Source organism: Carlito syrichta, unplaced genomic scaffold (genome assembly GCF_000164805.1).
Source record: "Carlito syrichta isolate Samal-C Ts95f unplaced genomic scaffold, Tarsius_syrichta-2.0.1 Scaffold308811, whole genome shotgun sequence".
NCBI lineage: Eukaryota > Metazoa > Chordata > Mammalia > Primates > Tarsiidae > Carlito > Carlito syrichta.
The window spans coordinates 21,417-38,576 of record NW_007252907.1 but is presented as its reverse complement, the minus strand read 5'-3'; the positions used below and the strand labels follow the sequence as shown (position 1 = coordinate 38,576).

General features: G+C 47.0%; 1 protein-coding gene across 1 annotated transcript in view; it reads right to left on the bottom strand.

Annotated features, from left to right (window-relative positions):
* Positions 1–16,474, bottom strand: part of LOC103268289 (palladin) — a 377,892-nt gene extending 361,418 nt beyond the window's left edge. The window contains exon 1 of the mRNA XM_021716425.1: positions 15,567–16,474. Coding sequence (XP_021572100.1) covers positions 15,567–16,474 — 908 coding nt within the window. The remainder of the gene's footprint in view (positions 1–15,566) is intronic.
* Positions 16,475–17,160: the final 686 nt, after the last annotated feature.

Below are 17,160 nucleotides of genomic sequence, written 5' to 3'. Positions count from 1 at the left end.
AGATAGCAGGGTAGACTTAAGGTCCCTACATTCACATATTTGCATTTCGATAACCTTGATATCATTTTGCGGCAGCCTGAGCCAAAGGAGCGTTTGTTAGACTTCTTTCTGCTTCACTAGGAAAGACTTTGTGAAAGTGTCCATTTCCTTCAATGCCACGCTCAGAGTCACAGGAAGCAGGCCGGCGGGCATGACTCTCCAGCGACACTCCGCCACTTCCTCGGGATTGCTGACACGGCAGGGCTTGTCGTTGTGAACACAGCCCTCTTTGTTCGCAAGCAGCCGAGACAACGCTGCGACCGGCTGGCAAGGCAGGAGGCTCTTGCCCGGCTGCTTCCTTCACCTGGGGGTTTGGTCTGGAAAATGTAGGGTGTGGATGCCACGACGGTCTTTAGCCCTCAGCTGTCTGCAGCTCTGCTTTCTCATCCTTCCCAGAAGAGTTTCTTGTGCCATCTGCTTCTCATTCTTTCCCCAGTCTCTTTCCGATCCCTTTCAGAGTCTTTGCTTTCTCTGCAACTTTTTAACCCCCACTTCGATCCTGCTCTCTGCCCTGACCCTCTGAGCTCATCCACGCTCTGGCTGACGGCATCACCCACCTGGGGGGCTCTGAGGAGGCATCCTGGCATCAAGACAGGGTCGTGGCCGAGACTTGCCCCATTGTCCCGGGGCATGGATGTGGGGACGATGAGCGGAAAACACAATGTGCCATGTGCTTCTCCAAGCCCGGTTGAGGGGCAGGCAGGCCCCCAGGAGAAAGCAGGGAGGGAGGACAGAGGGCAGCCCTGGGTGTGGGACAGAGGGCAGCCCTGGGTGTGGGACAAAATGGGCTGGTCCGCGGTGCGCACGTGAGGAGAGAGAGGACAAGGCCACTCCGCCTTCACTTCGGATCACAAGCTGCTCTAATTCCACAGATGTGAGAAAATTTAACATTTCGACCAGAGCAAACGGTAATGGAAGACAGGTTTTGGCTAGGTTTGATCTTTTTCTGATTTGTCAAAATCTGAAAGCCACAAAGCCATCAAAAGGCGAGAGGAGAAACACATGTGCGGAGGTAGAGACTTGAGGAGGACCCCACGGGAAGTCGAGCAACTGGGAGGCCCCGCGGCAATCTGCACTGCAGGCAGCTCTGGGCTCGCCTCGGGATTGAGAGAACCATGGCTCTGTGAACACTCAAGGCTGAGAAGCTAAACTCTGGGCTGGAAGGAGAGGGACATGCCTTCAAACTCCCAGAGCTAGAGCCATCTTACACAGGGCACCGGGTGTTTCCCAAGACTCGCTTTCAAGCCCGCCGGGGGCTCCAGGCTCCATGCAACGCTGCCCAGATCTGCCACACCATGTGGCCCAGGTAGTTTCACTCTCGGTGTCAGTCATTTTGATGTGCTCACTGACTTGTTTTTTTTTTAGTCAGGGTCTCACTCTGTTGCCCAGGCAACAATGCAATGACACGATCACAGCTCACTGCAGCCTTGACCTTCTGGGCTCAGGCTATCCTCCTGCCTCAGCTTCCCAAGTAGCTGGAACTACAGGTGTGTGTCACCATGGCTGGCTATTTTTAAAATTGTTTGTAGAGACTCAGTCTCACTATGTTGCCCAGGCTGGTCTCAAATTCCTGGGCTCCTACCTCAGCCTCCCAAGGAGCTGGAACTACAGGTGCATGCCACCGTGCTGTGCTAATTTTTTGATATTTTGTAGAGATGAGGTCTCGCTATGCTGCTCAGGCTGGCCTAGAACTCCTGGGCTCAAGCAATCAAACCACTTTGGCCTCACAACATTAGCCACCATGCCCGGCTAATACTACACGACACCCATGTCGTATGGCTCCAAAGTTAACTTCTTTAGTCTTGATGTGTCTCTCTTAATAGCTCCCTGTTCAAAGTTAAAATTATCTATTTTGTCAGAAACTCCCTTGTTGAGCTGTATTTTACAGTGGCCTTTTGTGGGAAAAGGTGCAGCAGGAATCAACGGAACCAAACTGTTTCTCTATTTCCGGCAGCGATGCTGTGTCCTCGGCCGTGCACACAGAATGATTCCATGTTTCAGGATTCTGGCCAACCTTTGCCGAAACACGCTTCATTAAAGTGCTGGCACCCAAACCTGAGAGTTGAATCGTACCACACTGGATTACAAATTGCATCCATTGTGTTCTGCGTGGGTCACGCTCTGTTTATGAGAGAAAGGAGAAACGGGCGGGGGGGGGGGGGGGCGTGGCTTTGATGGTCAATACTGCGTGGCCTAGACCCCACAAACTGCAGTAGCAGAGTTGTTCTGATTATCTTCCAAAGTGGGCTGGAATGTTCTCAGCGTGAAGTTTCCTTATGAGGACCACTGAATGGCTGATCACGTATGCCTGGCCATGGCTCTTGCCTTTCTAAGATTTCTGAACATTGTTTCAGAACATTGGGCAAGAGAGGAAGCTGTTTATAAGCTCTTGCTGTTAGAGAAATAGTCAGTCACTCCTGTGTTGAGTATTTCAGGTGGAGAGCTAGGGCTCCCACACTCTGCTGGGACCGATTTTTGGGAAGGGACGTGGACCCACTCCATTCTTTTGGGCAGTGCAGCCTCATGGTAGAAAGTCCACACCCGGGAGCCAACTTCTCTGTGTGGGAACTTCAGCTCCACTGGTAATGAACCGTTGGGCAATTTTGCTAAATTATTCATGTCTTAGTTCCTTGTTTTAAAAATATAGATAATAAGTTTGTAGTTCATTGACTCTAACATGCCAATAAGATGCCATTATTTTATAAACCATTAAGACCAAAAAATAGGTCTAGTGTGGTGGCTCATGCCTGTAATCCCAGCTCTTTGGGAGGATTGCTTGAGGCCAGGAATTTGAGACCAGGCTGGGCAATATAGTGAAACCCCATCTCTACAAAAATTTTTTTAAAAAAATTAGCGAGCATGGTAGTACATACTTGTAGTCCCAGCTACTCGGGAGGCTGAGTGGGGAGGATCACCTGAGCCTAGGAAGTCAAAGCTATGGTGAGCTGTGATCATGCTACCTCACAACAACCTGGGTGATTGAGACCCTAAAGGGGAAAAAAAAATGAGAAGGAGGAGGAGAAAGAGGAGAAGAGACAAAGTATAATATGTAGGTTGGGCTCAGTGTCTCAGCCTGTAATTCCAGCACTTTGGGAGGCTGAGATGAGTGGATTGCCTGAGCCTGTGGGATCAAGACCAGCCTGGGCAACTTGGCCAACCATCATCTCTACAATTTATCAACAAATTAGCTGGGCATGGTAGCATGCGCCTGTAGTTCCAGCTACTTGGAAGGCTGAGATGGAAGGATCACCAGAGTCCAGCAGGTCGAGGCTGCGGTGACCATAAGCATGCCACTGCACTCCAGCCTGGCCAATGTCATAAGACTCCAAATAATTAATAATAATAATAATAATAAGTAGTAGTAGTAGGCAAATAATTTAAAGTTCTGACCACATTTGTGTGTGCACAAGGAATGACAACCACATGACTGCCACCAGACAGTCATTGGAAAATGTCCCCTTATCTCTGTAAAAGGTTCTGATTACAGAGATAAATCGTGACAAAACATATGTCTTAGAATCCAAGAAATAGGGTGGCATCTACCTCACAGGAATAAGTGAGTTTGGACTAGAATGCCCTTAGTAGAGCATCTGGCAATTAATCTTATTACACCAGTTAGTGCCCTAGGAGAATGACAGCTTTTGTGGGGGTTCAACTTCAGTAGCTCAGCAAGAAAATAAAGAGGCATTATCTTAACTTGTGACTTTAGGATGATAACCAAAGGGGTGACAAGAATGAAACAGCACTTTGGTATGAACTTCCTGTGAGGTGTTATTTGTATAATTCTACACAGTGGCCGTACAGACATCTCCGATGGTGGATGAACACCACCATGAGTGTCGGTGTTGACTTTCAAGGCCTCCTCGTCAGGGATGACAAAGCCCTGGGCATGTGTGACTGGGTCAAGCCAAACCCACCCTTGAATGGCTTTTCTCATCTGTGAATAATACCTTTCACTGCTCTCCTTCTAGAAAGCTTGGCCGTGCCGCTTCCTGATCACAATCAAATTACTACAATGATGTGGAGAATTCTTCCTCTCTGTCTACAGTGGTTCAAAGTCCAAAACTGAAACAGAAGTGATTTCTGTGCCATATTTCTACTGCCCTTTCTCTGCACAAACATAATTAGAACATTCTCTGCCAATGCAATTGGTCTATGTTACCTTCCATAATGGTAAAATGATTTGGAAGATCTTTCGGGCTTCTAAAGAAAGAAGCATTCGTCTTCAGATGGGGGTTTTCTTTCCTCCCTCCCACCCTGCTTTCTTTTCTCCTTCTCCTCTTCTTCCTCTCCAAGAGTCTCCTCCATTACTTGGAAATCCTTTTACTCAGATTTGTTTTTTAATTTCCCTAGAAATACTTCTCCAATCCCAGCCACCAAGACTAAAACCTGTCATCCTAGGAAAAGTCTTTATTTTTGAGGGTATTTTTATTTACATTTTCTGACCCATGACATGTGGATTATAAATAATCAGTGACAGGAAGCTTGTCTCTGTGGCCTAATTTACCATATGCTGCTGTTGGAAACAGACTTCGCTGTCGGAACTCATAACCAAGAGAACAAAGTTAGCTTTCACTTGCAATTAGTAATTTTTTCCTTTCTTTTCCTTTTTCTTTCTTTCTTTCTTTCTTTCTTTCTTTTTTTTTTTTTGGCCAGGAAAGGTTTTTGATTGGATTTCTCTATCAGTGTTCAGGTGGCCAACAATTTACTACTATTTCAGCAGTTATTGAATATGACACTATCTCTTGGCTCAAAGAAATTAACATTAAAGAAGAAAGACCCATTTCTATTGCTATACATCACTTGAACGCCCCCTGGTTGAGCTTTTTTGGGTCTTGGTCTGCACAGTAAGCTATATCGAGTTTCATACTTAAAACTGTATTTGCTAACAGTTGTTTTTATAAAGTAACTCCTAACCGTCAAAAGAATGCAATGTCTAAGTGGGATTCTTGAATTGCTGTAATTATGCTTAAGCACATCCAGTGATCCGTGATGAGTTACTGCCCTGAGGCAGAGGAAGGAACATGTCAAGAAGTACTTAAATCGACTCTGCAGAAAAGAGTTGAGACACTGGGTAGTTTTGTTTTTTTTTTTTTGCCTGTGAAGGTATCTGAAATTTCAGAGTCAAATTCTTTCGTTTGATACTAGTTTTCATACTAGTGAACTAAACTTCCAAAAGGCACGTTCTTTTCCTTTTGAGAGCATCGCAGGATGGTGTAATACTTGGTAGGAAGAAAATACAAAATAAAAGCCAATTTATTTAGCTGGGGGAAAGCTTGCATTTGTGACTTAAATTATTTTTAAAGTTTTCTTCCTGCTGAGATTATTGGAATATAAAACCAGGGAGTGGCTAGAGGGCTGGGAAACCACTTCCAATGGATTTTTGCAAATATTTAACAAGTGCCATGAAACATACTGAGGGAAATTGCTAAACAATGTAAAAAACAGCAAGAAAACAATAGTTCAGAGATTCTGAGTTGACGGCACTCCACCGTTTGCTGACCTTCACAGTCTTGAAGCTTAGAGAGAGAGAGAGAGACGACGGGAGATACTCGGTTGTGCGAGGGAGGGTTGGACACACACACAAATCGCTCTTCCTTGGCTTTGATCCCATACCTGGTGGTGAAGGAAAAATGAGGACAAAGTTTCTAGAAAACGACAACACACTAAATGAAGACTGGGGAAAGGAGTCCCCTCCACGGCAGCTTCAGTGATGACTCTGACGCCCGTCCATCTCGGACTAGCTGGACAAAGAGGGTAAAGCACCTTTCAAGATATGTTGCATTTCTTAGCAAATATTTGCTTAACCTATAATATTGAAGAACGCCCTCCCCGAAAGCTCCACTGTGAATGTTTAGCAGTGCAAAAGAAAACTGCAGTATGAAGATTTGAGGAAAATGAAACAGAGTCAGAGATTTTGGAGAGGGAAGTGTAGGGGAGTTTCTATCAAATCAATGGCAATAGACAAAGAAGTAAACAAGTCAAAATAACAAGTCACTTTACAAATAATGCATTTATACTTATTAAAACATCACTTTGTGCCTAGCACTGCCTTAGACTCTTTCTCTGTGTTGACTTGACACTCAGTTGTCCCAGAGGTAGGTACTTTTATGATTCTCATTTTACCAACAAGAAAACTGAGGCACGGAAAGTTTAATGACTTGCTATGGTGACATGACTGACACGTAACAGCCAAGAGTCCCGTGCTGGTTCCAGAACCTATACCGCCAACTGCTGAGCAATTCTGACACTGTTCTGTAAGCGACTTTTTATTCTAAAGGGATTATCTGTGGCTACCTTTATACCTCGGGTACATTTATTTTGGTGACTGTCTATTATTTGCTAGTTTTCTTGTTAAATCCGGAAACTTGGCCATTGAGACATAAATTGATGCTACTTCCTATTGGCTGCTTATGGCTGGACACCAATGATTGTTATAATCGGTTCAAATTTCTGGCTGTACAGAGAGACGTCATGTTGCCTTCAGTGTCAAATTTGCTCCTTGGGTAACCAAGACACTAGTCTGAGCACTGGCGTGGGCTTGTCCCAGCACCACGGTGTTCTGGGCCGACCAAACAGAGGTGGAGGGGCAAAGGCCGCCACTCTGTAATGCTGAATCATTAAACAGTAATGCCACCAAACAGGGGCAACATCTCCTGGGCTCAGTGATTCCGAGTTATTGCACTTCACTGAGGTCTACAGACGTAGATTCTATATTCCCACTAACGATGGCTCTGTGAGTCAACCGCAGAGACACACCTGACTTTTAAGGTGAGAACGACAAGCGAGCAGGTGCTGGTTGGAAACGGGCTGAGAAAGAGTGGACAGGACAGGAAAGAAGACAAAACACCACGATAGGTTACGTGCCCTAAATGTATCAACTCCCAGAAATCATCGTGAGGAGGAGACAGAGATAAGGATATATCTTCACTTCAATGAAAATAAAGGCACCACTCTGTTGCTTAATCTCCTTTCGACAGCCATTTGATGTTGCAGGGAGCATTTGCTATCCTCTGCAAAATATAAAGGCCTTCATTTTTTCAACTGAATGCAAATATACAGAGAAAGAAAAAAATAAAGAGGATTTAAACCGGGATGAAAGGAAATGAGACAAGCATGAGAACACCGGCAACTCTCAAGTGGGTTTTGTTTGGTCGTGGATTCTGCCCTGCTGGGCCTGCTCCTCTGGTCCAAATATGAGGATGGGGCGTTGAGTGGGAGTGGGGCAGATGACCTTGTAGACAGGCAGATATTCTGGTGCTAATCCTGGCAGGGCCCAGCGTGTGTGTGTGTGTGTGTGTGTGTGTGTGTGTGTGTGTGTGAATGTGTGCATTTGGGTGTGAATGCTGACTTCATTCTTAAGAAGGAGAAGCTCCCATACGGACGTTTTACCCTTTGCAGCCAGCAAACTGGGTAGACCACACCATGAATGGTCTTTGGCATGAGACTGAAGACATATGAAACACCACCTACGTTCAAAACAAAAACATTTTACAGAGCTCTAAAATATAACTAAAACATCCCAGAAAACTGATTCACATATAACTCATAAGAGCAAAAGCTAAGAGCCAGCCCGGTGAATTCACAGTGCTTCATGTCAAGAGATTTTTCTAGAGGGTTTTATGGAGTAAGTCGGCCACTCATGAGAAATGCTGTTGCTGAAATGCATCGGTACCCAAGAGGATGCTAGAGTCAATGAAGAGTCGATATTTTTTCACTGCTGGGTATAAAAATGGCGTAATTTGCATCTGCGTCTTTACCACCCATCTCAGCATGAAGTCCAGCCTTCTGCACATACCCTCCCCTGCCCACCCCCATCACATGTCTCTCCATCTCTGGGACCCTCTGTGAGCCCACCGGTCCCATGTTTCTCTATCTTGGGGCTCTCTGTAGACCCCCGGTCACGTGACTCTCCATCGCTGGGGCTTTCCCACACCCACTGGTCACATGGCTTCCATCCCGGGGCCTGCTGCACTACCCTTGGTTGGGTGACTCCTTACTTCAGAGACCCTGACCTTTTCTTCTCTCAGGTCACCTCTGTCTGGAGTCCAGAGTCTGTCTCTCCTATATTTCTCTATTTCCTCTTGCATCTCTGAGCCTGAAATAATACCCTTTTGCAAATGTAACTTCACATGTAAGTATTTATTCATGTAATTTATGTGCACTTTCTTACAACTTGCTTTTCTGGGGTTGATATTATGCAGATGAGTTTCAGGTGCCCGGATCCATGCAGGTCTAGTTCATTCATTGAATGAATATATCACCATTTACCTACTTTCTCTTTGATGAATTTTTTTTTTAGTTGGAGTCTCACTGCGTCGCCCAGGCTATAGTGCAGTGGCACACTCACGGCCAGCCCAGCATCAACCTGTTGGGCTCCCACGATCCTTCCACCCCAGCCTTCCAAGCAGCTGGGACTACAGGCACGCACTACCGTGCCCAGCTCATTTTCGATTTATTGTAGAGACAAGTTACCCGGGCTGGTCTCGAATCCAGGAGCTCAGGCAATCCACTCGCCTCAGCCTCCCAAAGTGCTGGGATGACAGGCTGAGCCCTCAAACCCAACTGATGAATGTTTATTAGATGTGTATTAGGTTTCTTCTAGGTGGACACCTAGGAGTGGAATTCTTCTGTTTATTCCACACATAGGTATCGAGTGCCTGTTACATGCCAGATAGTGTTCTAGGCCCTGGGGACACAAGAGTGAGTAAAATAAAGTCCCCACACTCAAGGATTTCATATTCTAGACAACTAAGAAATAAGTAAATGCACAGGGTGTCACCTGAGCGCTATGAAGAAAAACAAATTGAGAGAGTAGAACCGATGGGGGGGGGCAAGCTCTTTCCTTCCCGTGGGATAGCTATGGAGACCCTGATCTCATGGAGACACTGTTGGAGGGAGAAGGGGTGAAGAATGTGATCCCGCATGTATCTGGGGGTGAACATTGCAAGTAGAGGGAACAGAAGGTGCACAGGTCCCAGACAGGGACAAGCCAGGCCAGCAGAGGCGCTGCAGGGACCCCACGGTGGCTGAAGCGGATCAAGTGGAGAGAAGTTGGTGAGAGGGGGATGGGTTAGGCGCTGTAAGGACCACGGATGCCACCCTGAGAGATGGCTCCGAGCAGGGCTGCGATCATTACTTCTTTACAAGGAATGTCGCTGGGTACCCCGTAGACTGTGCTGAGACAGGGGGAGAAAGACACTGGTGGCTAGGGCAGAGCCTCATTAGCGAAGAGGGCGGGAAGTGGCCAGATTGGCCGTATTAAAGGTGGAGCCAACTGGCTTTGCTGGGTGGATTGGATACGGGAGGTGGGAAAAAGAGGAGGGTCAGGGGTGAATACAAGGGTTTTTTTTTGTGAACAGCCGGAGAGAGAGCTGTCTTTTGTTGACATGGAGAAGATTCAGAAAAAGAAGGTTTTTGGAGGAGAGGAGACTCAGAAGTTTAGTTCTGGACATATTGACTCTGATAAGACTAATAGATATGCAAACCGAGATGTCAAGCAGGCAACTGGGTGTTATACAATGGTTTACGTAGGTACACCTTAACCTCACTGCCTGTCACAGAGTCATCCTCTAAATCATTTGTGCCTATTTATATCTTGTTTTGCAGTAAAACAGGTGTACGGTAGGGCCGGGCTCAGTGACTCAGCCTGTCATCCCAGCACTTTGGGAGGCCGAGGCGAGTGGAATGCCTGAGCCCGTGGGTTCGAGACCCGCCAGGGCAACTTAGTGAGACCTCATCTCTACAGTAAATTGAAAAATTAGCTGGGTGGGGTAGCACGCACCTATAGTTCCGACTACGTGGAAGGCTGAGGCTGAAGGATCACTGGAGCCCAGCAGGTCGAGGCTGGGGTGGCCGTGAGCATGCCACAGCACTCCAGCCTAGGCGATGGAGTGAGACTCCAACTCAACAAAACAAAACAAAACAAAAAACAGGTGTATTGTCAGGTGTTTCATATGATAATTGATGGTATCATCTATTGTCCATTGTTGACTCCACCCCTTAATAACAAGCTATTCCTGGGCCAAGTCGTCTGAACCTTAACATACATTAAATACTCATAACCTTCTGGCCAGTGATGTTGTAGCCACATTTCCCAAAACCAAAGCAGTCACTAAAGGGGATACATCGCACACAGATACCCTGGACAAGGAAGTGAGTCAACTGATGGCTTGTTTTTGTTGCTATTGTCTTTGAGGAGACGGACTTTCTACAGATGGAGCTGCATGGATTTGACATGGCCAAGCCTCTTGTTTCGGCTTTGATGATGGTCAAAGTCTTGCTGATGTACACTAATTAGAGGCACATGCGATGCTGGGCTTGGGTCATAAAAAGTTTTATTACTTTTAATTGCATATATTAAATAAGAGTTTATGAGGCCAATAGTGATGACTAACAGGTAAATTATGATTAGAAATGAGTAATTATGTTTGGAATAGGAAAGCACAGGACTGGACCATTTCTGGATTCCACCTTTACCGCGGTAAGTGGAACTGTTTATTCAACGTGGTTCTTCCTTTTGCAAATGTTCATGTTTACCCTGCCGTGCAGTCTAGTGTGAGGTGTGTTTGGACCCCTGTTCATAAACCAGGAATGCTTGTTTGTCACCATTGGTGAAGACCATCTGCCCCACCTTTTAAAATCCTTTTGCTTTCAGTTGATTGGCCATTCATAACCTGGTTTAAAAGGTGAGAAGGATCCCCATGAGGGCTGTGGCTCCTTTCTCACATAGGAAAACATTGTGAAGATCATCAGACTGCCATTCTTTTTGGAGACACTGAAATATGAATTCTGAGCCCAGACGACGTTGAAAGGTGGCCATTCTGCTCACTCTACCTGGGGAGGCAGCCAGGGAGCCACGCACTTCTCACACACGGGATCTTCTCGTTTAGACGGCAGCACGGGGCCAAGGGTCAGTCTCTGTAACTAACGAATTATGTTGTGTCACTAGGCACACCAGAGCACAGTTTTCTGTCTCAGGTTCCTTGTGCTGAAATGGTTTGAAACACGAGGCTCTCATAACGAAACATTTTTAAAAGTATGAAGTGAAAACATAGGGCTTCCATTCCTTCACGTTAGAGGTGATCTGGAACGGAAACGCTTCACAATTTTTATTTATTTTAAGTATGTGGGGTGTAATTCAGGGTTAGATATACAAATGTTCGTGATGCAGGTTCCCTTGTTGATGAGGTGTGCCTCTGCTTCCCTGGCAGATTCCCACTGCTGCCAATCCTTTTCTTTTAGTGTTATGATAATTGTTCAAGGTCCGCTTATGAGTGAGAGCATGTGATACTCAGATCTTCGTTTCTGTGAAAGATCACTCGGTATTATAGACTCTCAGTCCATCCAGGTTACTGAGTTCCACAATTTTTTACCAACTCACATGAGTTGAGATTCACATGAGGGAGGGAGCGGGGAGCTGACAGTGGCAGGGAACAGGACCCCACACTCTGGGGAGTGAGTGAGAAACACCGGACATTCTAACACGCTCAGAGAAATAAATGGATTCTGACTTGATGCTGTTCACAAACACGTTGCATACCATTGAAACCCTACCTGAGCTGTATATAATTTTTGTCACTACGCACAGACTTTTCTCCCATCAGCTCTTATCTCTTTTGTGGAGATGTTGTTGGCTGTGAAAGAATAAAGGGGGGAAGCATTTGCGTTCAGTCCTGTCGTGGTCATGGCTGGTGTCTGCAACGCGAGGATGACATTGCTATCTGGGGGACAGGGACACCTTGCCTTGAGATGGCGAGCCTGGTTTCACCAGCCAGTTCCAACCTTTCCCAGCTGCGTTTTGTACCCACGTTTGTAAGGCCCACCGTGCCCGGCTCTCCAGACCCCACAGGCCAGATTTAAGGAGCTGTGGTCAGCAGCTGAGTGGCCGCCTTGTGCCTCTAGCAGTTATTTCCCTATTGTGGACCTGTATAGGCTTAGTCCCCAGGCTTCTGCTCTGCTCTTCTGTTCTTCCCAGGCTTAAACCCCTCAGCATGTCTCTCCCCGTCCGGTTCCCATATCTGTGTCCTGATGCGACGGTCATATTCTCCAATGCATCCCTTTTAAGTCATTGTAGACCCTTCTGCTGCCCAGCCACCAAGCTCCTTGCCACCACACCTCATGTGTTCAGGGACAGCCGCCGACTGCCCAACTCGGAATGCCTCCAACTCCCAGCAGCCTCTACAGGGCCTCTGCTGGCGGCTTGCTTCGGATGCTCCTGACACCCTCAGCCTCCCCGCAAGTCTGTCAGCTGCTCCCGCGACCTTGGGAGGTGCCGCTGCCCAGCAGGTCTACCACGCGCTGGGTACTGGGCCCCCTGGATGGCGGCAGCCTGAGCCAGGCTCTGAGATGCCTCAGGGCAGGAACTCTTCGGTGAAATTTTCTTGTACAGAATTCCCTTCAAAAATGTTCTCTTGAAATCGTCACATGTCTCAAGCAGTCAAAAGAGCTCAGTGTTCTCAGGCATCGGGTGCACTTAGAAATACACAAGAAAGGACTAAGATCTTTGGGACAGAAGTTACCCAACGCACGTCTACACTCTCTCTCTTAAAAACAAAAACCATGAAACTCTACAGGATTCACAGTGACCAACTAACTTTAAACAAGGGAGCATTTAATCATAGACAATGACTCTAGGAGGGCACAATTTGTAACGTTTAATGAACAGTGGCCATGGACTTTGGTAGAATGCGAGGGAAGAGGAAACTAGTTAATAAGACCGAAGCTGGCAAGGTGTGGTGACTCAAGCCTGTAATCCCAGCACTTTGGGAGGCCGAGGTGAGTGGATTGCCTGAGCCCGTGGGTTTGAGACCAGCCCGGGCAACTAGGTGAGACCACGACTCTACAATAAGCAAAATATTAGCCAACTGTGTTAGTGAGCGCCTGTAGTTCCAGCTGCTTGGAAGGGTGAGGCAGAAGGATCACTGGAACCCAGCAGGTTGACACTGGGGTGGCCATGAACGTGCCACTGCACTCCAGCCTGGGCAATGGAGTGAGACTCCAACTCAAAATAATAATAATAATAACAATAATAACAATATGAGAAGAAGAAGTAATAATGAAGCTACAAACTAAATTAATGCTCACCCCCAAGAGGCAGTAGAATGAACATGACGGACCCTAGAATTGCCTAATGGTCAGGTGAACTTTAGCATAGCCATCACGGTTGGTCTGCTCAGCTGGACTGATCCTCCAATGCTAAATGGACTGCATTTTGTTTTTGAAAGGTTATGGTATTCTTGCCAGGGCAACCCATTTGGAAGGGACTATTTTGGAAGTAAATGTAGGTGGAACCACATGTAGTTTGAAAACTGATGGAACTGCTTTGATGGACACACGGATGCATTTCTAATGAAAAACTATCTGTTCCCAAGATTGGAGAGTTTTTAAAAAAAACTCTAAATGGAATCTGAAATAAATGTTCAATTTCGTTTCTATCAGGAGAGAATGTAAGAAAAATACATTCTTTATGGAAAACACAAATGCAGAATTTAGAATGACATATTGAATTAAAGGAGCACATTAAGAAGTTTTTTACTGCCCCCTGCTGTCAGTTTCTAAAAGAAATACAGGAGAAAAAAAAAAAAAAACTGCAGAGGACTGACTCAAGGTGAATTAGTTGAACAAATTGGTTGGGAAAAAAATATTGTCTGCCTCTAATCACACCACTTTTCAGCCAGTTGTGCTAACACTTGCCTTGCGTGTGAGCAAGGACTTGTCAGACTAGGAAACCCGCTCTGGCAAAGCGTGTCTGAGCGGACTGCGGTAGGAAGGACAGCAAGGTGGGTGACTCATGAAATGCCTTTAATAAGAAAGTACCGGCGTTTCACTCTTTAGCCAGTGATGTCCACTTTCCCATTTTCCAAAGTAAATAATTTTAAATGAACTTTTTATATTTGTATAATTTAGGAGAAACAGTCTTCCTTAGCAAAGGCAAAACTTTCCAAATCAATGAATGAATGGCCTGTGTTTTCGTAGTATAATCCTGACTTGGCATGCTATTTTCATTTTGACATATAAAATTAAGAAGTGAGAAATAATAAAGATCATAGTTAACAATAATACAAGCTACTAGGTGCAACACACTGTTTTATTTATTTTCTCCTCATTTTTTAAAATTCAATCATCATAAAGTTGAATGAGGCAGGTGTTTTTTTATTTTTATTTTTTCAATAGCTCTGTGGATTTTAGTAAAGCAAACCACACACACACACACACACACACACACACACACACACACATATGTGTGTATTCAGATCAAGAAATAGGACATTATCACCTTCTCTGAAAGTCCCTTCGTATCCCTCATCAACTCACCCCTCCATCTCTAGCCAAAGGAAAAATATTATTCAGACTTCTATCAACATAGATTAATTTCTCCTATTTTGAACTTTATGTAAATTATATAGAGTATGTAACTCTATTGTACCTGGCGTTTTGGGTACAACTTTTTGCCTGTGAGATCCATTCATATGCTTTTTTTGGGTGTTAATTATTTATTCTTCCAATCATTACGTAGTATTCCATTTTATGACTGTTCCACAACTTTTAAAAGCTATGGTGAGGTTGATGGACATCTGATTGTTTCCAGCTTTTGACGATTACAAATAATAATATTATAAACATTATTTTATCTCCCGGTCTTCATGGGCAGCCGTTTGAGGCAGGTATTATGATAATGGCCACTTCACAAGTGAAACCGAGTCACAGAGGGGCAAGGAGCCTGACTAAGGCGGCCCCGCTGGGAAATGGTGGTCTCAATTGGGGACCTTGCAGGGGGACTGCAGGGTCCCTCCCCTATCCTTTTTGCACAGGAGAAGGTGTACACTCAGCCATCCGGGAGGAAGAATTTAGAGACAGGATGACGAACATGGCGTGTGTATTGACTTGAACTCATTTCACTGCCATTTTTAGCCATCTCTGGGTTCTGGTGGAAAAACACACCTGTGAGGCTCCCATCTTGGCTTCTCCTTCCCTATTAGGAAAGTCCTGCCCTCCTAGCATGCATCACCGGAGGTGTGTGTGTGCACTTACCTTTGCTGAGTACATGCCTATGTAGCCTGTGCCTGAAGTTGGGCTACCTGTCCAGGAGCTCATCTTAGGGTTAACCCCTGTATGCCTGCGCGTTTCACCTGTCCCTCCAGTTGACTTCTAGTTTTAGCCATGTTTTCAACCATCTTCAGCGACTCATATTCAAACACACACCCCCTTTTAGCAGCACTTGGAGTAAGTCCACTCCATATCCTAAGTCTGCCTGGCCCATGTTAACGGCAGAGTTCCTACAAGACAGCCTGTCTCTGGTCCTGTCTGTTTTCCCTCTGCGTCCACAGCCCAGATGACCCACGACAGCAGACGTGCCCTGACAGGGACAACCCACACAAAAGCAGGGATGCTCTTGCCTTGCAAACACTTGGTAAGACGCCACCTCTGTCTCCAGAGGCTGGCTACCAGCAAATCTTTCCTCCTCCCACAGTAAAGCTGCATCAACTCAACAACATCACGCGCTACCCCTATAAAAAAAATCGTACCTGACTCGAGGAGCCGGGTTCCCCGCGACTCTGCACTCCAGATAAACGCGACTTCCTTCGGCTGCTTCTTGGCTCCTCAGCTTCTGAATGAACCGAGGGGCAGAGGGTGGGTGGCCCGCATCCTGGGGCAGCAGCAGGTGACAGGTGCTGCTGCGGGGCTGGGCCGCGGCCTGGGCTGGCTGGGAGCAAGGCCTGGCCTCGGCCGGCTTGGCCTCTGCCTCCATGTCCCGCGGGCCTTCCGTGTGGCTCTGGCTGGCCAAGGCGCCCGGCAGGGCTGGTGGCTGGGTCTTGGGCGACAGGTACCCGCTGTCTGGCGATGAGGACTCACCCCCTGGGCTCCGGTTCCGTGGCCTTGCCGCCTCTCTAAATATGGACGTGAGCTCCTCGATGAAACTGGCCGCCCTGTCACTCTGCTGGCTCTGGGGGCCGGCTTCCCCTTGGCCTGCGGGTCTGGGTTTGGCCGTCGGGGTCGGGGCCCTGGCACCACGCTTCTCCGCCTTTCGGAGGCTCCGGATGTAGCTGGGGCTGGCCAGCAGGGATGGCACGGCGGGCCTCCTCCTCGAAGTGGGGGAAGGGGTGCCCTTGGTTGGGTCAGGCAGAGGCTGGGCAGGCGCTGGCCCACTGGTCTGAGGCCTCCCTAGGCCGTGTCCACCGAGGGCCCCCTTCCTAGGAGGGCTATCACAGAGGCTTGCAGGGGAGGCGCTGAAAACCTGCACCATCCCCTTTCCTGGGTCAAGATCTTCTGTCTCAGAGTTGGCAAAGGCTCTCCTGGCCAGGTCGATACTCCTGTTGATTTCCTCCTGGCTGAGGAAAGCAGAGAGCTCCGGGAAGATGTCGGCATTCCTGCTTTCTTCCGGCACGTCTGACAGGGAGTCGTAGAAGGAGTCGTGGGAGGAAGTCTCTGACATGTTCAGCGGTCCTCATGCACCCTCCGTCCGTGTCAACAGGAAGGCCTGGCCCTGGTGGCCTGTTTTCCTCTTGTGTTCTGAAAGAGGATGCAGCGTGTCATTAGCAGCAAGGATCTTTTTCTGCTTCATCATGAAACTACTCACCTGCACGTTGGGAGAAACATGAACGTGAACACGTGTAGCCGTTGTCCCTATTCTGTACGTTGGAAGAAATATCAAGTATGCTCGTGTCACCAGGGGGGATTTTAATTCAACGTGTGCCCTGGGAGTGTGTATCGAGTCTCTCTCTAAGGAGAATGGACTCCTTCAAGAGGACCTCTGTGGTTGGCATGGCTAGGAGGGCATTCTGCACTTCTGGAGCCAGCTTCCCCACTCCATATACTCGGCAGAAAAAATCAGCCAGGCGTGGTAGCGCGCGCCTGTAGTTCCAGCTACTTGGAAGGCTGAGGCGGAAGGATCGCCGGAGCCCAGCAGGTCAAGGCTGTGGTGGCCGGGAGCGGCCACTGCACTCCAGTCTGGGCAACAGAGTGAAGCTCCAACTCAAAAAAAAAAAAGAACTCTAATTTCATGAATGCTATGAGACCAGTAGAGTGTCAATATTTTTAGTCAATCTGTCTTTGCTCAACTGACCCTCAGTCACAGAATACATTATGATTCAAATGTTCGTTTGTTTGTGACTTTCAAGG